The sequence below is a fragment of the Raphanus sativus genome, chromosome 9, assembly GCF_000801105.2.
Source record: "Raphanus sativus cultivar WK10039 chromosome 9, ASM80110v3, whole genome shotgun sequence".
In the NCBI taxonomy this organism is placed as follows: Eukaryota; Viridiplantae; Streptophyta; class Magnoliopsida; order Brassicales; family Brassicaceae; genus Raphanus; species Raphanus sativus.
The window spans coordinates 4,796,070-4,821,437 of record NC_079519.1 but is presented as its reverse complement, the minus strand read 5'-3'; the positions used below and the strand labels follow the sequence as shown (position 1 = coordinate 4,821,437).

General features: G+C 36.1%; 5 protein-coding genes and 1 long non-coding RNA gene across 8 annotated transcripts; 3 read left to right on the top strand and 3 right to left on the bottom strand.

Annotated features, from left to right (window-relative positions):
• The first annotated feature begins 2,433 nt into the window (after positions 1-2,433).
• Positions 2,434-4,810, top strand: LOC108824172 (telomere repeat-binding factor 5). 2 transcript variants are annotated; one of them, XM_018597546.2, is made up of 6 exons: positions 2,434-2,690; positions 2,934-3,175; positions 3,259-3,343; positions 3,870-3,953; positions 4,132-4,420; positions 4,521-4,810. In XM_018597546.2, exons 1-6 carry the CDS (start codon positions 2,541-2,543, stop codon positions 4,550-4,552), a joined length of 882 nt encoding a protein of 293 aa, XP_018453048.1. In that variant the 5' UTR covers positions 2,434-2,540; the 3' UTR covers positions 4,553-4,810. The 2 variants fall into 2 exon arrangements, with proteins under 2 accessions (XP_018453048.1, XP_018453047.1); XM_018597545.2 differs by having other exon boundaries at positions 2,436-2,690; positions 3,870-3,971.
• Positions 4,811-5,838: 1,028 nt separating this feature from the next.
• LOC108824561 (uncharacterized) lies at positions 5,839-7,046 on the bottom strand. The gene is made up of 5 exons (XM_018597986.2): positions 6,994-7,046; positions 6,744-6,897; positions 6,314-6,583; positions 6,159-6,224; positions 5,839-5,989 (listed from the first exon to the last, which is right to left on the bottom strand). Exons 1-5 carry the CDS (start codon positions 7,044-7,046, stop codon positions 5,891-5,893), a joined length of 642 nt encoding a protein of 213 aa, XP_018453488.1. The 3' UTR covers positions 5,839-5,890.
• Positions 7,047-7,979: 933 nt separating this feature from the next.
• On the top strand, positions 7,980-8,780 carry LOC108828154 (uncharacterized). Its single transcript, XM_018601746.2, has one exon. The coding sequence runs from the start codon at positions 7,984-7,986 to the stop codon at positions 8,497-8,499; it is 516 nt and encodes a 171-aa protein (XP_018457248.2). The 5' UTR covers positions 7,980-7,983; the 3' UTR covers positions 8,500-8,780.
• Positions 8,781-8,991: 211 nt separating this feature from the next.
• On the bottom strand, positions 8,992-13,706 carry LOC108828153 (casein kinase 1-like protein 2). The gene is made up of 14 exons (XM_018601745.2): positions 13,346-13,706; positions 13,213-13,253; positions 12,321-12,390; positions 12,082-12,230; positions 11,895-11,990; positions 11,748-11,815; positions 11,062-11,123; positions 10,916-10,979; positions 10,743-10,827; positions 10,539-10,665; positions 10,319-10,401; positions 10,176-10,239; positions 9,908-10,044; positions 8,992-9,673 (listed from the first exon to the last, which is right to left on the bottom strand). The coding sequence occupies exons 1-14, from the start codon at positions 13,419-13,421 to the stop codon at positions 9,398-9,400; spliced, it is 1,398 nt and encodes a 465-aa protein (XP_018457247.1). The 5' UTR covers positions 13,422-13,706; the 3' UTR covers positions 8,992-9,397.
• Positions 13,707-14,366: 660 nt separating this feature from the next.
• Positions 14,367-19,866, bottom strand: LOC108827880 (probable phospholipid-transporting ATPase 5). 2 transcript variants are annotated; one of them, XM_018601391.2, is made up of 9 exons: positions 19,511-19,866; positions 17,210-19,088; positions 17,029-17,139; positions 16,671-16,947; positions 16,488-16,576; positions 16,322-16,409; positions 15,808-16,242; positions 15,540-15,731; positions 14,367-15,304 (listed from the first exon to the last, which is right to left on the bottom strand). In XM_018601391.2, the coding sequence occupies exons 2-9, from the start codon at positions 19,018-19,020 to the stop codon at positions 14,618-14,620; spliced, it is 3,690 nt and encodes a 1,229-aa protein (XP_018456893.2). In that variant the 5' UTR covers positions 19,021-19,088; positions 19,511-19,866; the 3' UTR covers positions 14,367-14,617. The 2 variants fall into 2 exon arrangements, with proteins under 2 accessions (XP_018456893.2, XP_018456894.2); XM_018601392.2 differs by lacking the exon at positions 19,511-19,866 and adding an exon at positions 19,296-19,475.
• Positions 19,670-24,083, top strand: LOC108827881 (uncharacterized). The gene is made up of 3 exons (XR_001945734.2): positions 19,670-19,805; positions 20,829-20,965; positions 23,863-24,083. It is a non-coding gene; the product is annotated as an uncharacterized LOC108827881 (long non-coding RNA).
• Positions 24,084-25,368: the final 1,285 nt, after the last annotated feature.

The following is a 25,368-nucleotide window of genomic DNA, read 5'->3' as shown; positions in this document are numbered from 1 at the left end:
GTTTTATAAACTCTTATAAATAGATTTATAAACCTTCTAAATTAATTTATAAACACTTATAAATATTTTTATAAATCGCTTATAAGTTCTGGTAAATTGTTTATAAACCCTTCTAAATAGTTTTACAAACCTTTATAAATAGTTATATAAATATTTATGTGTTTTTTAAACTTTATAGATGGTTGATACAAAGTTTTATAAGCTCTTATAAAATTAATAAATGGTTTTATAAACTCATATAAATGATTTATATACAAAAATAATTCATATATCCATATGATTGGTTTTATAAACCTTTATTTATAATCCTTATAAAAGCCTTGTAGAATACTAAGTTCAAGTTTGTTATACATATCCTTATAGACTGTTTTTATAAACTAGTGTTTGTTTAGTCACTATCATACATTAAGCTTCTTTTGTGTTTGTTTAGTCACTATCAGTTTCTAATAACTAGTGTTTACATGTTTGTGAGTTTTCTCTGAGTATTAAGTGGAGAAAGGCAGAAGAAAGTGACCTGGGAAAAAGTTGTGCCAATCCACCTGAAACATTCCTCCGGTGAGGCCTTATTATAATCATTTTCATTATTTAAAACGAAAATATTTACAACTGACATTAAAAAAAGAGAAGATAAAAAAAAAAGAACACTACAGATATTTAATAACGTTAAGCCCAAGATATTACTTATGTACTATTCGCCAATGTTTGTAGTTTCAAGAGAGGTTTTCATAGCCTCAATAGCAGTGACTTGATGGAGAAGATTCCGGACGCTATCCACCCATGTCTGCTTATCAGCCTTGCTCTTGCACTTGAACTTCGTTATACCTTTGCCTGTGCTTATTCCAAAGTAGAGCTCTTCTTCTTTTGCGTTTTCTGTTACTTTTACATTTGGCAGGCCCGAGACGGTCTCGCATACATCATTCACAATACCTGCGGTCATTGGATTTATAGTGTAAAGCATTAGTTCACAAAGTCACAAGATTTACTTGGCGCCAAAAGAAGCTTTATCTGAAGGTGATAATAAGTTAGTTAACTACCTTTGCTTTTCATGGTGTGCATGTCAAGATCGGGGGTTGTGAGTTTGGTGTATAAAAAGATAAGCATCACAAAATTGCAATAAGTTAACAAAGTGGAGTATATTACAGTACACCTAAAGCAGAAAAGTGTTCTTCATATATTCACACAACTGTAATATCATTTCAGCTACTACTACTACAATCACACAGCTTCCAGTGCTGTAGAAGAGAAATTAAAGAAAGTAACAGAAAAAAAGACAGATCTACTGCGTGTTTGCTCTGACACCAGCTCTGTCACTTGGGATCTCCTAATCTTCATCGGTAGGCTTAGATGAGCCAGCCTTCTTGTCGGGGAGAAGGAGATTGTGGATGTTAGGCATCACTCCTCCATTAGCAATCGTCACATCTCTAAGTAGCTTACTTAGTTCCTCGTCGTTCCTCACCGCAAGCTGAATATGTCGAGGCAATCCTTGTCTTCTTGTTATCTCTTGCCGCGTTCCCAGCAATCTAAGCACCTATAATACGTTTGAATTGGGTTATCAGTTTACCTGTTGCGGCTGCAGCAGTTAGAGTCAGCAAATCTCCCGGTCCACGAACATCGACGGCAGATCAGACGGCAGAGACGATGCGATCGTGACCGGCGCCGGAGAGCTCTGCTAATCTGTGATGAATCTATGAATCTCGACGGAGGTTAGATCTGTGATGTCTCGACGACGGAAGCAAGGATGAATCTATGAATCTCGACGGAAGCAACGATGAATCTGGACAGAGGCGATGGATATCAACAGGACGGAGAGAAGGTCGATGGAGAAAGGGAGGAGGTCGATGATTGTTGAAGATAAAGTGAGGGTAGTTAAGTATTTTATCCATTAAAGAATGTGGTATTTTTGAAAATGTCAATTCCTTTGTGGTATAGTTGAATTGTGGTACCATCAAAATGGTATTTGTAAAATTTCCCCAAAAATTATAAGAGCATTATTTTAATTATTTAAAATATATTTTACTGTGTATTAGAAAGTCAAAATCATAGAGATTAATGCTAATATAATGATGCACGTAAATGCTAATATTTTAAAATATATTTTGTACTTGCACAAGTTAATTAATAAAGTTGATGATGTTAGAAAAAAAAACAAACAATACATAAATTGTAACTGATCCTTTTTTGCCGGCTGTAACTGATTCATCATGCACGTAAAAATCAAATACATAACTGTTTGTGGTTAGGAAAAAACATTGTATATAATCTATAGAAAAAATTATTAGACCCAACTAATATCAGTTGGTCATGCTGAAGAATTAATAGTATTGATTTTGGTTTACTTGGCTAATTTAGCTAATTCAGTTTTTCATAAAACATAGATTTTGGTTCGGTTCAGAATCTTGCAAAGCCCTAACCTCCTCCTCATCAAAGTCTTTAATAATAAAAAAAAAAAAGAGGCTAATAATTCCTGTGAAGAGGAGCCAAAGAGTTGCCGAAATAGCCGGCGACGGAATCCGATCACAGTCAGAGGGAAGGAGGGTAAAATGGGAAACCAGAAATTAAAATGGACGGGGGAAGAAGAGGAGGCGTTGCGCGCCGGAATTGAAAGGCACGGCGCCGGTAAGTGGAAGAACATTCTCCGTGATCCCGACTTCTCCCATCAGCTCAGCAACCGCTCCAACATCGACCTCAAGGTCCCTCTCCTTCTTTCTCTCTTCCTTCACCTAAAGATTTGATTCTAAAGCAATCTCGGTTGAGTAGTTAGAGGAGCTTTTAGGTGTAAAGAACCTTACTTTCAATCATTTGATAGGTTAGAACGTTATGTCTCTGTTTCAATGCTTTTTGAGGTGGAAAGAACATTACTTTCAGTCATTTGTTTGTTTGTCTTCTCTTCTTGATTAGAAGCTTTGCTATGGCTTTTCAATGCATTTTGTTAGGATAAGTGGCGTAACTTGTGTGTTGCACCCGGTACTCAATTCGTAAAGGATAAGCCGAGGACGACGAAAGTCAAAGAAGAAGGCGTTACTCTCGCTTCTTCTGTTTCACCTACTGCTGCTACTCCACCTCCTCACGCTAACAACTCTTCTTCCTCCTCCCCAGCTACTACTTCCCTTCCACGCACTGCTTCTTCTGAGTTTACCGTTGATAACTTTGTGGTGGATAACAAGAACGCTCCCAGGTTTTTTGTCTTTTGGATACCCCTCTCAATCCTAAGTACGAATCTTTGATAGATTGTTTCCTCTGCTTTGCTACTATTTTCAGGTATGACGCGATGATATTTGAAGCTATCTCTGAGTTAGCCGATGCTAATGGATCTGATGTCGGTTCCATTTTTAGCTTCATCGAGGTCAGAGACAGGTTTCTCTTTGCTCTTCTTCTTCTTCTTTTTTTGCATTGATCACAAGTCAGAACCTCGCTTGTGTCCGTTTAGTAAACTAATAAATAGTTTGGTACAGTCTCGTCATCTGCACCATAGGGGAGGGGTAGTTATGTTATTTTCACATTGTAAACTGTGTATATATATACATCGAAATTGCAAATGGGTTTTTGTTACTTGAGGTCTACATGTAAGTGGTCATCATGATAACATTACTTCCTTTGGTCTGTGAATCCATGTAGGTCTATTCGTTAGTCTCCATCTGCCACTTGTTACTCATGTTTTCAATGCATAGAACAGTATTTGCTTTATCATGACTGACTCATGATGTAAGAATCTGTTCACTATACCCTATCTGAAGAAATGTCCTAGTTATCTTGATTTTTTTTTACCTAAGTTGGGTTAGGATCACTCTCTGTTATTTATTAGTTTTTTATCCCTAGTTGCTACAAGCCTTCCCTAACGGACCTTGTGGGGTTATTGTGGAAAGTAACAGCCAAGGCATGAAGTGCCGCCAACTTTTAGAAGAGTCCTAAGTTCAAGACTGAGGAGGCTTGCAGCTCAGGGAAAACTTTCAAAGGTTAGCAACTCAAAACCTGTAAGTCTTGAATCGCACCTCTCTTTCACCTTTTCTTTCATAAACAACTCGTAGAAACCATCTCGTCCCAATGAAGCAAACAACTGCATGTGTTTTCAAGCTTCTTTTTTCTTCACCTTCTAAACTATATCTTGTTTTTAATTCCAACCCTGAACAACAGTTACTGAACTTCTACAAGCTACCGGATGGATCAGAGACGATAAGAACAACAACACCTACCCCAAAACTAAAGGAGACGAACGTAAAACCCCGGCAATCATACAATCAACCCCCTTCAGTTTCACAACAGATGATCGAGGAAGCTGCAATAACCGCCGCATGTAAAGTTGTAGAGGCAGAGAATAACATGAACGTGGCCAAAGTAGCAGTGGAAGAGTTGGAGAAGACGACTAAGCTCGCAGATGAAACCGAACTTGTGCTGGAGTTAGCTAAAGAGATGCATGAACAATGTAATAAAAAACGAGATTTGCCCCCATTTTTCTCATTCTTTCCTTTACACGAGAAGAGAAGCAAAGCTAAAAAAAAAGTTATATGTTGTTGTTTTTGTAGGTTGTCGTGGAGAGGCTGTGGTTTTGGCTTAAGTCTATGGGGGGACATATATCTTGGAGCTCATATGAGAGTGTCTCTTCAGACCAGAGTTGAAGACTTTCCTTAGTTGGTTTAGTTGTGTTGATATATATACATAAGGAGAAAAGAAAGAAGTCCAATTAACGAGGCGGTGACTCTGGTTTTGTGAGTAGTTTCAGAGGCGTCTCTTTACATCAACATATACTATCAGTGACAGTGAGAGAGATTGCTTTCTTATGGATTCTTATTTTTGAATTGAGTTTACTACCATATTTTTGTTGGGGGCAAAGTAAATTATTTTCAAATAAAAAAGAAAAAAAGTCTAAGTGGGACCCGGCTAGTACTGTCTGAAAAGAAAAAAGAGATAGAAAAAATCTGTAGTAAAATTAGAGCTGTGTTCGCGGGTCGATCCGTCCCGCCAACCCGCGGATTGACTAGTTTCTTTTAACTTAAAATTTTGACCCGCATGATCCGGAAAGAAGGATTCAAATACCCGCACCTGCGCCCAGGTTTACGGGTAATCCGCGGGTAAAATAAATTTTAATAAAATAATAAATTTAATTATATTTTAATTATATATTAATTATTTTGTAATAAAATAATCAAAATTATATATTTTATAATTAAACTTTTATGATTTATAATATTTTTTACATTTTTTACGAAAATAACCTTTTTATTTTTGAAAAAAAAATAATTTTAATTTTAATTTTTTTTGGAATTTTTTTTTTTGCGAGTTGGTAGGTACCCGCGATTCGAATTCAACCGATCCGCATCCATCCCGCTTAAAATCGACTCAACTCGCACCCACACCCGCATATTAAATTATTCGAATTGGCCGATCCGCACCCGTCCCGCAGCGGATCAAACGGGGCGGAACCCACTGGTAAATACTCAAATTCCCAGCTCTAAGTAAAATGCATGGACAGTTGAGAAGTTCAAATCGGAAAAGAAGATAACTAAATGTACTGTAAGAAATGCATAAATCTAAAAGATTAAAAAATGTAAGTTGAAAAAAAGGGGGAGATATATATCACATTTTGTTTTAGACAATCAGAATGTGGATCATGTTCTACGCCTACTCACATATATGGGTGATGTCACTCCACGTTGGATTTTGTTGAATCAGTGTTATATGTGAGTGTTGTTAAGGACGCTTGCGGGATATTCAAATAAATTCAATGGAATGACATGACATGACATGGTTCAAAAATCGTGTACCACTCTTCATATTCTTTTTCCAATAACATGTTTCACATTAGAAATCTCAGTACCTGACTCTAAGAGATAAGGGGAACCAAAATCCAAAGATAGTTTCATGTAACATAATGTACCGAGTATGATGACCATTTTCATTGATCAGAGTTAAGGGCTTTGGAGATCCATTCTGATACTGCGGCTTGAGTTTCTGAATCCATTTTAGGAAGTAGGGACAATGGAGTCACAGAAACCTGTCATTAACAAAAAGGGCAAGTATTTAGACTAGAATCAAGAACTTCACCAGAAAAATTATATATCATGATGATCCGAAGGGTTGATTCAGAAAAGAGCATGACATAGGAAAAGAAGACTGAATAAAATCATACTGAAAAGAGCATATTATCATTCATGCCAACTTACAAAACCATCTTCTAGAGCCTTGATATCCAAATCTTCATCCGTATGTTCTTGTTCTTTAGCCTCAAACTGCACGTAAACATAGTCAGGACTCAGGATCTAAGACACAGAGCCAAAGGGTTTGTGAATAGAATAGAGTTCAAATTTTTTTTATCGACCTCTAGGCGGAAGTATTTCTTAACACGGCTATCAGTTTTAGCAGCAACACCAACCGATTCAATCTCCTCAATACTCTTCTTCTGTGTTGTAAAACGACGAGCCGGCCCCTGAGATTGCCAGATACAAAAATCTCTGCCAAGCTGGGCACGATGGGCTCCAAGGCTTTGTTGGTTGGACATGAATTTCCCAGCACCAGGGTGACGGTTAGCTGAAACAGCTTGCCAACTAGGACTCTGCCTCCACGTGCTTTGTTTTGTCACCTTGAAACCCTATTCATATGTAAACTAAACATTAACTTCCTTAAATCATTGGCCTACTACGAGGATACTACAGGTTCACAACATGAGCGAGTATGGTAGCCATTGCCAGCATATATCACGTTCTTAGCATGCCAAAAAAGTCGAGTTTTGCTTATAAACAAAAACAAACCTTGTTTGATGAGGGTGATGTTGGAATTTCAATGTTGAGAGAGCAATCTTTGGGGAAAACACCTTTCTCAATATCTCTAATAGTTGCGTTTATCAAAGGTAAACAGACACCAATAGCATCCTTAAAGTCACTTTCTTTGCTTTCACCTTTCTTCCTATAACCGATTAGAAAGAGAGAAAAAAGTTAATGGGCCAACACGTCCACATATATAGCAGTATGCATGCATTCCACATATATGATTAAACCTCACAAGTTCAATGATATTGACAAAGAGGGTACTCCACAAACCAAAGCTCGTTTCATGTTCAGCGATGGACTAGATCAGAGAAACGCTGAGCATATACTGTCTATCTCCTTTAGATATACAATGATGATATCCAGAAGTTTGTGATGAAAAACTTATCTTTTGTTTTGGTAGCACTTAAGATTTTCTGATTAATGTTATGCTTTATTGTTAACGTGACTCACAAGGATAGTCTTCGAGTGAAAGGTTTTCTCTAGTATTTCACTTTCAAATTCATCTAGGTAAATTGTTATAGAAGATTGAGCTTTTGACACTGATTTACAACCGATATTTCTACTTACTGATATGTTTACATGTTTTACAGTTATATCTGCACTATAATGAGCTGTCTTCAGTTTGCACCGTGGTAAAGGTCTTCAGTCAATTTGAATTATCACTTATTCTTAGATTCCAAACTTACACTTGATGTAAAAATATTAACGAAACTTTAATTAAAATATTTTACTAAGAATTTTCACAATGGTTGAGTCGAACTTTTTTGTGCATTTGGTATATTGATATCATGATGTTTTGCTCACTTTCTTATGGAATATGCAAATCAAATTCTTGTTCAAATTTTCGAACTAAATTATATTGATTTAGTTTGACCAAAGTAAATTAACAAATTATATATAACTGTTTTGGAAATGGTACGTGCCCAACAACTCTCTTGAACTCATAAAGTAAGAAGCAGCGGCCATGTGTATATTCTAAGGACATGAGATCTTGCAAAATTTTCTTAGGAAGAATAAAACATACGAGGTAATCTAGTAATTAGTCTCTAATAATGTTATATATAGTTAAATTAGTAAACGACAAAAACTTAGCTCATCTAACCAATGACCAAGAACCTTCCTTCAGATGTTGAGGTTGTAAATTGTAATTACGAGACTAAAAGTGAATATATAATAATAATAATAATACTTTATGATTCTATACAATACATACTGCTAAAAAATGTTACAAGTTTATATAAGAGACAAAAAGCAGAAGAGAAAGAGGTTGGTGATAAAAGCCAAAAACTACTCTTCTTCTTTTTTTCCTAAAAGGAGAGACAGTTACTTGAGGAGGTTGCAAATGAAGGAGATGTTCAGATCCAAGTCATGCAGAGAAGAGATCAGAGGAAGAAGCAGCATGACCAACAAGTACCATTGCTTAACTAGTAATGGAGAAGCAGCACCAAGCCCAACAAACCAGCTGCCTCCAGTGATGCTGAGATCTTACAGTGCATCAACTTATAGTCCATACAAGAATCCAACGACGGTGAGAGACAGTCCTAACAGTAAATCAAAGAGAAGCAGTAGCAAGGGGAAGAAAGGGTTAAAGGGTTTGTGTGAGGCAGAGATTCAGAGGAAGAAGAGAGTGGCTGCTTATAATGTATATGGTGTTGAAGGGAAAGTGAAGGGGTCTGTGAAAAAGAGCTTCAAATGGTTCAAGGAGACTTGTTCAAATGCTGTCTATGGTTTGTGGTGATCTGTTAGAGATATTCTGCAAAAGGAAAAGAGTATTAATCACGTACAATATCTGGTTTAATCAAGAGTGGTTTCAGGAATGTATCTTAATCACGCAATAATCATGTTTAAATAAGAGCGAGAGACACAAGGCAAAGCAAGTGGTGGCTTCATTGTTTCTGTTGTCTTTTTCTTTATATCAGTTCTTAACTCATCGTTTTTCAGCTAGATTTTGATGTTAACTGAATGTTATGGTTGTTTGTAACAAGAGATTTAAGGCTGAATCACATAAGCTATGATAAATTGGTAGTGACCACGGTAACTGCATAACTTCATCATAGACATCAAGGATTGATATATGACAACATGCAACTCTCAGGTTCTCTTATGACGTATGACATAAGAAACTCTCGTGTCGGCAAAACAGTACAATTATTGCTTACGACGTCAGTAATAGTTTCTTCTGCTTTCACTATTTATTTACCAACAAGAATGACCATTTACCCTCAAAATATAAGAAAAACCTTCTTTCATTGTTACTTTTTGTGCAAACACTTCAAATCTCTTTAAGACACCAAAGATTTTAACTTTGCAGTACAAAATGTGACAAACACAACATACACTGCAAAAGGAAATATCAATGGCAAAGTGTTTCAAGTCTTTGACTCCTTGATTTTCACCCTGTTTGAGTTTGTGTTTCTCTGGAATCACACTTCTTCAGAGTCTTTTCTTTATCTTTTGTTATTTGAGCGTGCTTACAAAGCAGCACAAGTAAAAGTCTCTCTCCCAGTAAACACAAATGCACGTAATACATGGGGGAGAGAGCCTAAAGAAAGGTTTTCTTTTGTCTTTTAATATACACTTGTCCCGGGGGAGTTTAACGATCAATTCACTGGTTCAGTGATATCCCCAGCAGCGACTTAAAAATGTAGACTCTCGATCCCTTTAAGGTTGGACTCATAGTTCTTCACGACTGAAGTATTTCCCCTGGAAGGAGATGATAGCTTGTTGTTATCGGATGAGACGATAGGTGAGCTTCGACCACCATGGACCTTTGGGTTGGAGCTTGATCCAGCTTCAATGTTTTGAGGTTTTGATGGCTCAGAATCAGTTCCAGGAACTGCAGGCTCGCGACTACTGGAGACAGCAGCACGTCTTGATGATCCAGTTGCTCGGAGAAAGCTCGAGCTAGATAACTGTTACAAGCAAAACAACTCAGTTACCATTTTATTACAACGAACAAAAATCCAATGGATCATGATTAGACAACACAATACTAATAGATTTTTAGGGAGAAAATGAACAAAATTTCAGACGTAATCCTTGTGTATACAGCTCTACTTACGGACTTACAGAACATTATTTTCATTTATTCAAAAGCAGGAGCTAAAAATGGATACCTCTAACCTGGAGAAACTTTATGTACTCACCACTACATCTTTAGATATTGCAGGATCACTTGAAACTGGCGCCTTTTGTTTAGCTAAGCCTCCTGAGTTAAAAATATGTCCAGAACTTCTTCTAGGGTTTCCTAATAACCAACCAGAAGGTCTAACTTCCTCGCCACCTGCAGTTGAACCAAAGAACATATCAAATGGATAGAAGTCATATCCCTGTAGAACAGAGGATCTTAGCTAAATGTCTAATCAATCATACATGGAAGGGAAACTACTCAAAATCAAAGACAGATGGAACAACCTGATGGCCTCTCCGCACTAGCAATAGCAGGGGGTAAGCCAGAGCTTGGACCAACTCCAGCGCCCTGCAACAAAGCTATGTTCATCAGCAGAAATGAAGTAAAGATAGATGAAATATGAAAAAAGAAAAGCCATGACTCTTACATGGGGACGGGGAGGCGGAGTAGAAATCTGTGATTGCTGATACTTCAAGATCGTCCAATCAAACACATAATCAAACTGGAAGCCTAAAATATGAGCAGAGGACAACGCATATATAAATCAACATGTGGTGTAAAAGAAAAAATATATAAATCAACATGTTACTTGATTGGTTCATTGTTTCATCAGGCTAGAATTAGCAAAAGTGATGATGGGACCAGACCTTCGCGAATAAACAGGTCACGGAAAAGACGTTTCAGGTAGGCATAGTCTGGCTTGTCGTCGAATCTCAGGGAACGGCAATAATGGAAGTAAGAAGCGAATTCAGATGGATATCCTCGACACAAAGACTAAAACAAGAAAAAAAATATCTACTCAGTATTGGACTAAAAGTATAACCAGCACATGTCTTGGGTGATAAGTATACCTCAATAGATGTCGATACTTTCTTTTCGCTGATTCTCTCATACTTTTGCTTCTTATTGCCAGCTTTCAGTCCTTGCCAAGGAAGACTGCATTTAAATGGGTGAATAAGCCAAAGACTAGCCCTTTAAGAACCAATTGAAACATGCCAACATTGAAGGTAAGAGCGGTTCGTACCTTCCTTTTAAGAAATACATGAGAACAAATCCAAGTGACTCCAAATCATCTCGACGACTTTGTTCTGTGATATAAATGACCATTGCTATTCAGAACTACGTTTTTTAAATGATAAGAAAGTTGGAAGCTAAATGAACTGGTGTTACCTATGCCAAGGTGAGTGTTCATGCTGGCATATCTAGCAGTTCCAGTCAAGTTTTTGTTTTCCCTGCGATACACAAAAAATTAAGATTGTAGTTGCTAAGCTGATACATGATACATTATATACTGCAATCATCGTAAGTGTTTCTACTTCGTAGCATCGCAACAAATGATCTCTCATATACTAATGCAGCTTCACAAAAACTGGGAAAAAAAATATACTAAATATTCCGAGTATGAGGCTATACAAAATACTAAAACGGCAGTATCGCCTTATGCCAGTTACCAAATGAAACAAACATAAAAAAAAAACTTCTGTCTTGTCTATAAACATTCATGCCCACTGAAACAAGAATGAAGCAGCCGCCAGCCATAATACTCAAAACCAAGGAAAAGTACTAGCCCCATTTTCTAGGTAGCAGCTAACAGCTAAAGTACATCCAGACAGTAGAAAAAACTTAAATAACCAGACTGCAGTTCCTGTTGTAAGCATAGACGAAGATTCCACCTTTTCACAGTGATGTATAACATAGAAGAACCTTATGTCAGAGAACGCAGTCTAGTAGAAAATTAAAGCAAACTCTCGCACTAGCTCAAATCATTATTCTTGTAATCCAGTATCTCTAGTCTAATACTGTGAGCATATAAGTAAAAAGAAAAGCACATTGAAAATCACAGGGCTGTGGCCAACCTATACGGAATATGCTGATTATTTGAGTCTCTGTACTTCTTTGCCAGACCAAAATCGATGACATATACCTGTATTTGGCCAACACTTCGTTTAGCAGATAATTAAGGAGAGTAAACAGAGCGAACAAACAACCCTTTTCATAGGTACCTGATTTGCGCGCCTCCCGAGACCCATCAGAAAGTTGTCAGGCTTGATGTCCCGGTGTAGAAATGACTTCTGGTGAACAAATTCAATGCGATTGATCTGACAAAAGGGGAAAGAATATCGTAAGTATTTTGGCAATATCCCTATTCAGTATAGGAAAACTGTTTTCAGGCTATACAAGGTACCCTACCATTTGATCTGCAAGCATTAGTACAGTCTTAAGTGAGAGTTTCCTACTACAGAAGTTGAATAGATCTTCAAGGCTAGGCCCCAACAAGTCTATCACAAGGACGTTATAGTCCCCTTCAGTACCATACCATTTAAGGTTAGGGACGCCGGCTAGAATTAAGGAAAGGAAAGTAACGTCTCTGGATAAGAAATCAGAAATCACAAACTGAAATATAAACAAGTACAAAACTAGGTCCTTACTTCCTCCTTGTAATACTTTATACAATTTTGATTCATACAGCAACTGAGGATGCTTAGTTTTCACATTTTCCTGAAAGAAGAAAAAAAAAGTAGCCGTCAAGACATGCAGCAAACACAACAGAACAACAAAGAAAAATGAAGATTTGATTGAACATCGTTAACAGTCAGAACCAGTACAAACAGGTAACAGAAAGAAAAAAAAAAGCATATAATAACAGACAACCAACGTTCAATACAATAATATGAGTAGCTGTCAGCCCTATAATTCTCCATCTTTAGGCCACACAACACAACAAACATCTAAAAATTTTCAACATGTAGTAGGGCCCACCCAGTTGCAGGTAATCTTGTCGTTCACACTAAGAGCTTATTCAGCATTAATTACACAACATCTTCCCAAGAATCAAAAGAATAAACTCTCAGTTCTTACAAAAGAAGGAAGTCAGGTTGAATCCAGATTCAATACTAGAAAGAAACTCATCCCCACCAAAGCATTGAATTAATTGAGTTGAGTGCTACTATTACTGCTACTGAATAAAAGTAGTCATCGAAAATAAAAAGAAGGAAAAGGAAGAAACTAAGTTAAATTACTAGAACGCAGTAACAGCCTTATAGATGTGTATTAGCCTATGAAACATATATTATATCCATTTCCAACTAAACATTAACAGGTAAAGAAGAAGAAAGACACACACACATAGGCCACCAAAAATCACAGCTTTTAGTTTCCACTTTCCGAGAAAATTCAATTATTTAATTTAATGAGGATTAGATGTCCCCGTCCACAAGTTACCAAACGTAATAACAGATCTCACATTCCCAAAAAAAACTAGCTTCTCTCTAATTCATTAGACACTCAAAATGCTTTAAAAAGGGATTCTTTTTAACTTACAAGTTTAATGGCAACTTCTTCATTCGTCTGTATATTGGTACCTACAGCCATATCCAAATTCAAATCCATGTTAATTTAAACAGTAATCTCTAACTCAACACGAGAATCGAAAGCGATTTTAGAAGCATAATACCAAGGTAGATCTCTCCGAACGATCCACTACCGATCTTCCTCCCGAGCCGAAACTTGTTTCCGACTCGCGGCTCCATCAATTCAAAAACCCTAGAACCTACACTCTAAACTACCAGAATCCCCCGATTACTAAAATCGAGACTGAAGCAGAATATCTGAAGAGTAAGCAGAAGAAGAAGAAGGAGAAAGAGAGAATCAAAAGGGATTTAAGTTAAAGAGTAGCGGTGTATTCCGATTGACTTCCGGCGAAAGGGCGTCGACGACATCTCTCCTCCACGCGGCGTAGTAAATAAATAAAATAATATCCCGAAAAGGAAGGGATAGACTCTCAGAGATATGCTAAAGAAGCAGCACTTAATAAAAAGCAGCAAATCAACGCTACTATTTATTATTGTGGAGTTGTTGGATACTTTCTGTGGGCCGAGATGGCCCATATTGGATTTATTTCGGCCCATTTTTTTAATCAAACTAATTATGGTATGTAAATGATTTTAACCTCACTCTCACTTCATGAACTTTTTTTCTTTTTTTGAAAAAAAATGTATATACCAAATAATTACAAAAGTATGAAAATCCTGGCACACTAAACTTAAAAATCCTAATTATTGTTGACAAAAAAATATCCTAATTATTATGTGAACTAGTATTTATCTGTAAATAAATACTTTAATACGCAATTTCATGTTTATTTTGATCAGATTTGTGAAAATACATGTTTATTTTGATCAGATTTGTGAAAATACATGAATATGATATTATTAACCGAACTTAAAATGAATTTTAATCCTATATAGATCTTTAAATAAAATTTTACAAAATTTATTCGAAACCAAAATATTATTAATCGAACCTATCCGAAGATATATAAAACTTGAATCAGATGTAACCGTATATTAATGTCCAGAGATCTAGATCTAGGATGGATACAAGAGACTCAATTACTGTTAAGAAATCATTATGTATTATTGTATAATAATAATCATAATATACTCCAATTAAATGATTAGAGACAGGAACAGAAGAGGCGAAAGGAAGATGCTTTGTGTTATGTTTTTGCATTCTGTCCTAACTCCCAAGTATAAACAAATCCTAAGTATATAGTAGTAGTATACAAAAGAAACAAAAGCATGTAAAAACAAAATGAAGCCAACAGATAAAAAGAGAAGAAAAAAAACCCATCAGCAACTACTACTCTTTACATACTGATCTCACTCTAATTGACCTGTCTCCAAAACTCTAATGATGCATCAGAGAATTGGGACACTATACAGGGCTACAACGATCTAGGTGACATTGCATCTTGAGCCGAAAAATGCGACAGATTCGACTGTTTCTTGTTCAGTTTCGACCTAAGATGCCTGATCTTTGCGTCCACTCTAGCCGTGAACCCAATCTTGGTCTTCTCTCTCGCTTTAGTACCCTCTCTCGTCCACAGCCTCGCGTCCTCCACATCTCTCTTGTAGTACTTGATCTCCTGTATGATGTGATGGTCCAACGGATTCAAGAACCTCTGGAAAGCAATGTGAGCGACGTAAGGAAGAACCGCAGCTACCGTGACCAGCAAGGTAGCCATCCAGTAGACAGGCGCGGGAGCAAGAATCTCGTCGAGGATCCTGTAGATGTTTCCGGAGAGGCTAGGAGGCATCATCCCGTAGAGTGCTAGGAAGAGATACCAGAAGCCGATGCTTCCCCATATCAGAACGTGCTGGATCCAAGTGAAGTGGGACATGGTCAACGCGATCTGGACGTTGACTGCCCATATGATGCAAGTGAACATTGTCGTGCCGACAGCGTCCATGTCAGCTGTCTGGCCACCTGCTCTGAAGGCTTGCGAGTAAATGATTCCGATGTTGAGGAAGAATATGACGAGAGACGAGTAGACGCCGTTGCACATCCATCCGAGGATTCTTGACCAATCAAAGAAGAGGTTCTTTGTGCCTTGTTGGTATAAAGCAGGGAACTACACAAAAGCACAACAAGCAAAGAAAAGGTCATGAGCAGAGATTCAAAATAGCTTTTACTTTGTTAGATTCGGGTTTATTATTGGCTTCCAACTTAAAATCATTATTGGTTTCCAACTTAAAATCAATTGGTGATTAGTGTATTAGTCCTAACACTTTATATATTAGTTAATGTCCAATTAAATTCCCGATGTTGGATACTTTATGTCTAATATATTTCTTGAAGGATCTTACTTGTAAGCAGATCTCTGAGGAAACATCCTGTTCAAAGACTCCAAGAGCAATCACTGGCAATGAGGTAAGGACAACGTTGAAGAGCAATAAGTAGTAGTCGTTGTACACCGATTGTCCTGAAAACCCGGTGAAAGCCTCAAAGTAGAAGAGAGTGAGACCAAACGCTATGTTCTTGTAGAAGAAATAGCATATCTGGATGTGGAAACAGGCTTTAACGTCAGTAACAAGTAATCAAGATGGAGACACACAAGAACTATCTTTATTTTACCATTTGAGCTATTCTTTTGTAGCACCAGTGTCCATGGACGACGAGCAATCGTTCCAAGAACCGAAACTGCGCAATGGAAAAGTCACTAGCCATAACAGCCTGCATGCCTTCAACGCCGCTGATCCCTACACCGATATCAGCTTCTTGAATCATCCCAACATCGTTTGCGCCGTCACCTATCGCCAACGTGGTTCTCCCGGTTCCTTCTTTAACCAACCTCGTCACCAGAGCCTTTTGCTTGGGAGACACGCGGCAGCAGATGACTGACGCACAGTCAACTGCCAAGGCCAAGAACTGATACTTCATATCGTCCTCCAATGCGTAAGTCAGAGTCTTCCCGTCGATGATCAAAGCAAACGCAGCGTGCGGATCGTTCTCTAGCTTCACCATTTGTACAGCTTTAGTGAGCTGGTTCAATATGTTCTCTTTCACAGCCTGTGACAGACATAATCATAAGATACAAAAGTTAGCTTCAAAAAACTGTAGTTGAAGGGACTTGCATTTAATATTATACCCTTTTCGAATCTTGTGATCCTCCATCTGGATTTATTGATGTTATGCAGATCTGCCTCATGCCTTGCCTAAGTAAACTACACGCAAATCTGCAGTACATAAAAGATATATTTTGTTACTATAGATAAAAGCAGATATTCAAAGTAAAAATCAGAGATACTACTAACCCAATGTTGATTGCTGTCTCCATCTTGTCTCCAGTTAAAACCCATAGCTTGAGGCCAGCTTGAGCAAGTTTATCTATGCATTGAGGAACCTATAACTCAAATAAAAACAAGTTACTATAGTTTACATAAGCAAGAAGATAAAGATATATGTTTAAAGTGTTTCTGTTTGATGATGATACATACCCCTTTCTGGAGCTTGTCCTCCACAGCAGTAGCACCTACAAGTATAAGCTCTTTTTCAATCATATCCGAACCCTTCTCAAGCAGCTCATCTCTATCAGAACCTATTGAAGTTTTGGCCTTGAGAAACTCAGAGTTCCAATCTGTGTATTCCTCTTCATCAAGCTTTCTGTAAGCAAGCGCAAGCGTCCGAAGCCCAGCTTCTCCATACTCGGTTAAATGTCTAGTGGTAGGTCCCAAGTATGTCTTCCCATTCTTAGCCAACCGATCAAAGATAATGCTGCAAAAGGAGACACAATAAAAACTTGATAACAGTGCAAGGGAGAAGAAGAAGAAGAACAGAGTTGTGTTTGTTTAAAACCTGTCGGCTCCTTTGCATAGTAGAAGAATCTGTCCTTCCTCATCCCTTACAATAACAGACATTCTCTTTCTTTTGCTTGTGAACTCCAACAGATTCAGAACTTTATACTCCCTGCGCATTGTTGTGTTTGGTACTTAGTAGAGCCTACAAATCAAAAAGGTGTTAAAGATGAGAGACTAACCTTTCTATGACTTGCCCTGAAGAAGAAAACCTCTCACGGACAAACACGCTTGACTGAGTTCTCTTGCAAAACTCAAAACCAAACTCTCTAGCAGCAGCGAGAAAAGAAGCCTCGTCAGGGGACTCTGCTTCGTAAGTGTACTTACCACTCTCCTCGTCCAGCTCAGGGATCGCCGTGTGACAAACCGCTAATATGCGAAAGAACTTCAATATATCATCTGGTTGTGACTCTCTTAACCAGTTCCCATTCATCAGCCTGTTATCCTCAAAACCAAACCCTTTGATAGGAACTCTAGGATTGTTATAGTTACCACCATCTCCACCACTTTCAGTCTCTATCTCATGCGTGCGGCTACTGTCCCACGTACCATACACTTTAGTCTGAGACTGAGGAGTACTACTTGCTATCTCTCCATGCTCTTCGAGATCCACAGCCATCTGCTTCGCAGCAGCGAGCTCCACTTCGCTTGACCGCACACCGTAAGAAACACCAGCGATAGAACATTTCAAGAAATCCATCTGGTTACAAGTCAACGTCCCGGTCTTATCCGAAAGCACGGTATGAACCTGACCAAGCTCCTCGTTGAGATTCGACGTCCGCGCGAGCGCGGGTACACCACTCTCATCATCGTACATACGCAAGTCTTGATTAATAAAACTCGCCTGCCAGACTTTGACAACCTCTATGGAGACGTAAAGAGAGATCGGTATCAAGTATCCGTAAAGCAAGAGAGCCGTGATGAGATGGACCACACCGGCGTAAACCGGACTTATAGGGTTGGTTAGATCCTCGGGAGCGTCTGGTCTTAAGTACCACATCTTCGGCATGTGGAACTCCGTCTCCCAGGCGAAGCCTGAGGAGCTGATGCAAGAGATCAAGATGAGTAGTACCAGAAGCGTGTAGATGATGTAGTCCATCGTCCTCTCGATCCTGCTTCTCTTGGAAGGAGACTTGGTTGAGTTCTGCATCACTTTAGTGTCGTGTCCCGTGAAGATAACAACTCCGTAGACGTAAGATGTGTTTCTAAGCTTGGAGTCTCGTAAAAGAATCTGACTCGGATCTAAAGGAAACGTTTGGCCATGATAGTCAAGATTCCCAACGAAGGTGTAGAGACTCGGGTTTGGATCCTCGCATCTTATCGTGGCAGTGAAGTTGTTGAAAGACTCTAACGTCATCGTCGCTTCAAGAGATCTCTTCACTTTTAAATTCGTCTCGCCGTCTAAGTTCATAGTCTCGACGTAGCAGATCCCATCCTCGTAGCTGGAGGAGAGGAGAAGCAGATCGGCGGGGAAGAACTCGTCCTTCTCCACTCTCACGACGTCTCCGACTCCAACACTCTTCCACTTTTTCTGACGAAACACGCCGCCACCTTTGTGAACGGACGTCTTCCTGGCGTTGATCTTGACGTCCTGCATGAACCTGCGCCAATCCTCGAGAGCCTCTTTCATCATGCTGAGGCCGACGACGAAGACCAAGGGGGCGATCATGCTCCATTTGTTGAACGGGGAGAGAGGGAAGACGGAGAGGATGGCGGCTACGAGGAAGTAGAGATTGGCGGCGCGGTGGAACTGCTCGTAGAGAGACTTGGGGAAAAAGGTTATGAGGTTGTAACGTGTGGTGGAGACGTAGTTGGAACAGTATCTCAGAGGCTTCTTCTTCTTGTGCATGTGGGGCTGGTTGCAGAATACTGTACGGGTGAACCCTGGACCTTGATTCTCCTCTTCACCTTCGAGCGTGCTCGTCGGTGTGAGGCATCCGAATGTGTAAAGACTGCTTAGTCGCAGCTTTGATCTTGTTCTACCTCGAGGCATCTTATCTTTCAACACTCTTAGCGTGTCAGAGGATCAGAGATTAGTGCTTCATGTTTTGAATCAAAACCCTGTAAACAAGAAAGAACCAAACCCCATTATAAGATTTGTTCCAACGTTTTGATCTTTTGTAACACAATAACGAACCAAAAAGACAAAAAAAAAACTATAAACGGAAGCAGCTACAATGTCGGAATCAGAAAACATTATAAAACCTTTTGTTCCTTGAATCGATAAAAAAAAAATCTAACAAAGATGATGAATTTACAAAAACTTACCAATCACATTTGTCTTTGTTATTTACAAGACTTATCTTTTTTTTTTGAAATCACAAATTGATTCAGAGAGATAAAAACGAAGAAGCTGGAACAAAGATCCTTGAACCGGATGACAAGTCAAGCACAATTCAAAAAAAAAACAGAACATAAACCAAGAAAATTTCGGACAGTTGAGATTTGTTGGAGAAGTAGAGAATCAAAAGAGAGAGACAAACCAGATTCTGTTGATAACATGACCCAACCCCAAACTAACTAAGAAGCTTGATTCTTCCCCCCACCTAGAGTTTGTCGGCAATGTAGATCAAGAACGATAGCACTTCTAATTTAAAAAAAAAAATATTGCAGCTTTTCTCTCTCTTCTGTCTTTTTCTTCTTTTGTTTTCTCTCGAGAGACTGGAAGAAAAAAAAAGAAAGACAGAGACTTGTATCTATGTCTGAAATTTTCACTCGTTTTTTTTTCTTTCCTTTTTATTGATATCAAAGGTGGACTGCAAATCTGAACTAGTGCAGGTACTTTCGGGTCTGCTTCTTCTTCTTCTACGTCTTCTCTCTCTCTTTTTATTCAGCTATAATAATCTTATAATTAAAACTTCAATTTAAAACTATTTTCAACATTAAAATAGTCTCATTAGTAGATACGTTATTATCAACAATATATATGCAATTACCAAAAAAAAAGGTAATTAAAAAAAAAACTTGTGAGAGTTATGCAATTAAAGAAAATAATCAATACAAAATCTTGGAATAATATAAAGTATTTATGAATTATGAGCCAACTGTAATTTATTGGATGAAAAATAATGTTAATAAAGCGCGTTCAAATAGAATTTAAGATTTAAATATTATTTTCTTATTTGACTTTGCGTCTAGAAGGTGACTGGTGAAGTTGTTTAATTTTCTTGGAAAACAAGGGGTGTCTCTCTGCTTTTTTTGGAATATCATGAAATATTTATTTGAATTGATTATATTCCTCATTTTATTAAAGAAATATAAAGGCTCGACAGCAAAGATCCATTATATAATATATTTTTAATAATGTTCAGTATGATACATTACTTCAAATAAAAAGAGCTAAATTCTAATTTCACTTTCATAAGTCAGCATTCTCACATAAATATATACTCCCTCTGTTTTGTAAAGATAGATATTTTAGAAAAATAAATTGTTTCACAAAGATGTATTTTTTATGTTTCCTATACAAAAATTGCAAATTTCAATAAAATTGATTGAATTTATTGAAAGACTATTGGTTAAAATGCATTGGAATTTGATAATTTCTAAAAATGATGTATAATTAATGTATTTTCTTAATATGTGTGAAAACATCAAAACATACATCTTTAAAAAACAGAGGGAGTATATGGGTAGAGAGAATAATTTTATGCAAAAATAGGTGTTTGTTATTTAAAAATCATATTCTTAGTTAAATGAAAAACTAGCTATGGAAGGAATGTAATTGTACAAAATTAAAAAGAAAAATTGTATGAATTTTAGATTATTTGCAAGTATGATAATAAATATTTTATTGGAAAGGTATACTATATGGTTCAGAAAATTAGGAGACATGGTGGTCAGGTGGTGACGTTGCCTCACACAACCTTTTTCTCTTCTGCGTCGAAACCAAATTTTCAGGGAACAGAGTCGTCCAACCAATCCGCATCGTATTTCAGGTAAATTATCTTTTTAAAATATTTTCCCTAAATTGTTTGATTAATTGATTAAATTATTTTAGATTTATTTCACACAAAACATCTTTGTGAAATTAAAATTTAATCTGATATATAACATATTATTTAAACAGTATACGGTATACCCATTCAATAAAAAGCTTTTATGATAGTTATTGAAAACCGTTTCTAGAAAGAAACATTTTAATTTTGTGATTGTGAATTAATTAATGATTTTTTTTGTTATATTAAATTGATTGTTTGTTTTATGTTGTCAATAAGTTTTCCAGTCTTAATACTGATTTGTTAAATGTAAAACACAATTGTGAGGTGTATTCCTTAGAATTTTAGGTCTTAAAACTCAATTATTCCTTCTATTTCATAACAAGTACTCCCTCTGTTTCAAAATAATATATATTATAGAATTTTCACACTTATTAAGAAAACATATTAAAATCTAGTTATTACTGCATAGTTTTTTGTAATTTTATGTTTTCTATATTTCTAAACCAATAAGATATTAAGAAATGTAATTAATATTTTTGAAAACCACAATTTTTCATTATTAGTTGACAAAAAGTACATTAAAAACATAAGAAATACATCTTTTTGAAACAAAATTTTTTCCTAGAACATGGATCTTATTGAAATGGAAGGAATATTATTTTAAACTTGTACACATAGATTAAGAAATCATTTAGTTTTACATATTTTCTATATATAAGAATATTATTACCAATATACATATTCATTTTTCAATCAACTGGAAAACAAACTAAAAAGTAAAGTTAATAAATTATGAATTAAAATGGTAATGATATTTATTTTGCAACAAAAAAAAAATTTCTACAACGATATTTAATATAAAACGGAAAAAATATTATTTGGTTTCCAAAACCATGAAAATTATAATGGTACGAAGAGGAATCGAACTACGTCTACTTATAATAAATAGATTACCAAAATACTACTTATTAAATTATTTCCGAATTGGTCCCTAATAATATACTCTTTCAAGGCCCTAAATCTATGTTTGATTGGCTTGTACTCCAGAATGGCTCTGATTATTGTTTCGGATATAAACATCTAGATAACCAATCAAGTTAACCATAGCAGGAACCCTTATAAAACATATGTTTATAAGTTGGAGATAGAGGATGAGGTAGTTTGATTTGGTTGCACCCATAACAACATGGGGTGTACAAAGTTATTTAAGGGAAAATGTTTTAGTCACCAGGACTCTTCCAAAAAATGTGCATTATACCTTTTGTGTTTTTCTTGAGTTCATTTTCTAGGGTGAACATTGAGATTTACCGACCAATCAAAAATTAACACATTAAATATAATATTTTCATAAAAAGAAACAAAATATTTCGGATTTATTTTTTAAAATAAATAGATAAAAAAAACAAATAAAAAGTTTAGCTGTAAAAAAAAATTCTAAAAATTGTTAAGGCCTACCACATTAAACCCTAAATCATAAATAGTAAACTTAAACCCTAGGGTTTAGTGTTTAACGTGGATGATGTTAACAATTTTTCTAAAAAAATTTAAAGCTACAAATTTTTTTATTTTTTTATTTATTTTAAGAAGTAAATCGAAATATTTTGTTTTCTTCTATGAAAAAAAAAACTGTATTTAATATGCTAATTTTTTATTGGTCTCTGAACTTACGAAAAACTCATTTTTTAAGATTGTATTATACCATGTTTGAACATGAATACCACAATAACAATAATAAAAACAACACAAATCATTAATTAAGATGTCTAGATGGAAGATATTTTTTTTGTAACTGAAACACAGCCTATTGATTATTTTCACATATTTTTTGTCAGTTAACAACTCATGGGATAAAAAACAATACTAGTATAAGAAAATACTAAGTGGCGGGAATATTCAGAACTCGTTGAGAAAAAATAATATTTCATGAAAACCGAATACATCATGCATGATGAATTCGAAATAATGTATATTGTTTTATACTATCAATGAGGAAAAAGACGTGATGACCAAAAAAAAATATGAATTGTATTTCATTTTAGGTGAATTAAATGTACCAAGGTATGTATACATTCTCCTAACCAACCAGATAGCTATTCCATCTCTCGAATAGCCACAAACAGACCCGTGAAACTGTGCAATGACCAGAGCCGTGCTCACCTTGTTATTTTTGAGGCATTGGCCTCAGACCCCCTCTCATATCATTATAATTTGGGGTCCCCAAATTTATAAATATACAATCAAAATGATAATATGATCAATGAAAAACATACTAGCTTTAATACTTTTAATAATACAATCATTTATGTTTAATTGTTGTAGACGTTAAATTATTTTTCTTCTTATTTTATATGTCAAAAACACTTTTTCCATATAGAGTTTTAGTTTATATTTATAAATTTTCAGTTGTAACCAAAATATAACATTTACCGTTAATCTTCATAAGATTAATTTTTTCTTAAACATAATGTCAAAATCATTAAAAATTATTTTCTGTTTCATGTTAAAAAAATAATACTATTGTTTGAGATAAATTAAATCATCTTTGCCTCAGGCCCCTAATAGCCTTCGCACGGCACTGGCAATGACACAAGTTTCATGTTTATATTTTAAATATTTGGTCTCAACGTGTATTTTTAGAGTATAGAACATTGTATTGTCTGGTGTTGTTTTTCTCTAAAGCATATATATTAATATATGTTAAGAAAATGTACGTGTGCGTAAATAGTAGGAAGACTGAACTAGACAGATCAATTGTATAATGTCATAGTTCATATTCACCATGCTAATTTGCATTCTTATTGTTTATCGCATATATGTAAAAGCTTTTTCAATTGTATAGTGTCATACTTAGGGTTATATTTAATTGTATATTTGTTTATTTTTGATCAAAACAGAAAAAAGAGCTTTCAAGTTTACTTTGGTTCGAAGGATGTTCACATGGGATCGGTCCACGTCCATGATTCTTTAGACCTTTTTCGGAGCTTTGTAACTTTCTTTATTCTCTGCACACGATAATGACCACTTTTTACTATTTTCACTCACTCTCATGGACCCTATTTTCCCTTTTTATTACTGTTAGGTCTCATTTTAGAAGTCTTTCCTTTTCAAAATTGAATTTATCAGAGTATATATTCGGTGAATATCTCAATTTAAAACGAGAATCGTTAAAAATCAAATCATGTGGCGATTATTAGATTGAAACCAAAACTTGCTCTAAATTTGTGGAAAATAAAGACACATGAATTGGACTAGCCGTTGTGATGTCGTGGTCGATCGACCTCAAAAATTGATTAGTTCACCCAACAAAACAGCTCATCGTATCCGTTGGTTTGATTGACTTCTCAACCCGTATCGTTTGTGGTCATTTTAAATCCGACGGTTCAAAAATCAAAACGTGGTGGAGGGAAGAGTAGGACCCACAAAGAGGAGTCCCACAACGGAATTAACCGGTCCATTTAACGCTGATCAACGTGGTGGTCTGTTTAACGTGTAGCCCAACACGGCATCGAGAAAGCTTATATCAATGCGCCAATTTCGTTCGAAATTATTAAATGTGCCAATAAAAAGTTCCAAAATTTGTGTAAATTATTATACAATAAAGTACTAACGTTTTTCTAATGCATATGGGCCTGTTGGGTTTTAATGCGACAAAAAAATTAAGGGGAGAAAATACATAGTAATGAACTTTTCGAATATTTTTTTAACTAAACTGTTATATGCAAATTTGTATGATTGATGGTGTTTATATTCTAAACTCGCAGTCCCAATATCTTTCCTATTAAGAAGCGTTTAAAATATTCACCGGATGAACACACAGGTGTGTCGTATGCTATTACGTACAATATTCATGTCCCAATAGAAAACATAGGAGATCTAGCAATCATAGAGTTATACGGTCCCGCCGTATTTATGTGACTAATCAAGTTTAGCCGAATAAATACTCTGACACGTTCTCTAGTAGAAAACGACGCTATGTAAACCTGTAAACGATTTACAGAAGAGATTATCAGTTATTCAGTTTGACTCGTCTCCAATATTTAGATCCCTCCCAAACGCATATACTTAAACGTCATATTATAACATAAACACACGAATGATTTATTTCTTTTACAGGAGACGCGTCATATAAAAGAAGTATCGAAATTGTAAATTTCATCTTAAAAATACAAACTGATCATTTTCTATTATAGAAATATAGTAATTAATTTAGTTTACAAAAAAAAAATATAGTAATTAATTTCTCAAAATATCAAAATTTGGGAGACAAAGTATCAAAAGAAGTAATGTGATAGTTGTGACAATTGTAATTTTCTTGCTGGACCATCTCAGTTTCTAAGATGATGGGGAAAGAGTTAAAACACGTCGCATTCATACAAGTAAAAGACAACACTCATAAAAAC

What these genes read in the sequence shown, in the direction of transcription:
- LOC108824172 (XM_018597545.2), top strand. Translation starts at nt 2,541, where the DNA reads ATGGGAAACCAGAAATTAAAATGGACGGGGGAAGAAGAGGAGGCGTTG. An exon ending in GCTCCAACATCGACCTCAAG is followed by an intron (nt 2,691 to 2,933) that starts GTCCCTCTCCTT and finishes GCATTTTGTTAG; the next exon opens with GATAAGTGGCGTAACTTGTG. An exon ending in CCATTTTTAGCTTCATCGAG is followed by an intron (nt 3,344 to 3,869) that starts GTCAGAGACAGG and finishes GGAAAGTAACAG; the next exon opens with CCAAGGCATGAAGTGCCGCC.
- LOC108824561 (XM_018597986.2), bottom strand. Translation starts at nt 7,046, where the DNA reads ATGAAACGAGCTTTGGTTTGTGGAGTACCCTCTTTGTCAATATCATTG. An exon ending in TTGTCAATATCATTGAACTT is followed by an intron (nt 6,898 to 6,993) that starts GTGAGGTTTAAT and finishes AATCGGTTATAG; the next exon opens with GAAGAAAGGTGAAAGCAAAG. An exon ending in AGGCTCTAGAAGATGGTTTT is followed by an intron (nt 5,990 to 6,158) that starts GTAAGTTGGCAT and finishes TGTTAATGACAG; the next exon opens with GTTTCTGTGACTCCATTGTC.
- LOC108828154 (XM_018601746.2), top strand. Translation starts at nt 7,984, where the DNA reads ATGTTACAAGTTTATATAAGAGACAAAAAGCAGAAGAGAAAGAGGTTG.
- LOC108828153 (XM_018601745.2), bottom strand. Translation starts at nt 13,421, where the DNA reads ATGGAGCCGCGAGTCGGAAACAAGTTTCGGCTCGGGAGGAAGATCGGT. An exon ending in ATGTATTTCTTAAAAGGAAG is followed by an intron (nt 10,828 to 10,915) that starts GTACGAACCGCT and finishes ATTTAAATGCAG; the next exon opens with TCTTCCTTGGCAAGGACTGA. An exon ending in CAATATCTAAAGATGTAGTG is followed by an intron (nt 9,674 to 9,907) that starts GTGAGTACATAA and finishes TGCTTGTAACAG; the next exon opens with TTATCTAGCTCGAGCTTTCT.
- LOC108827880 (XM_018601391.2), bottom strand. Translation starts at nt 19,020, where the DNA reads ATGCCTCGAGGTAGAACAAGATCAAAGCTGCGACTAAGCAGTCTTTAC. An exon ending in TCAGGGCAAGTCATAGAAAG is followed by an intron (nt 17,140 to 17,209) that starts GTTAGTCTCTCA and finishes AACAATGCGCAG; the next exon opens with GGAGTATAAAGTTCTGAATC. An exon ending in GAGACAGCAATCAACATTGG is followed by an intron (nt 16,410 to 16,487) that starts GTTAGTAGTATC and finishes TATGTACTGCAG; the next exon opens with ATTTGCGTGTAGTTTACTTA.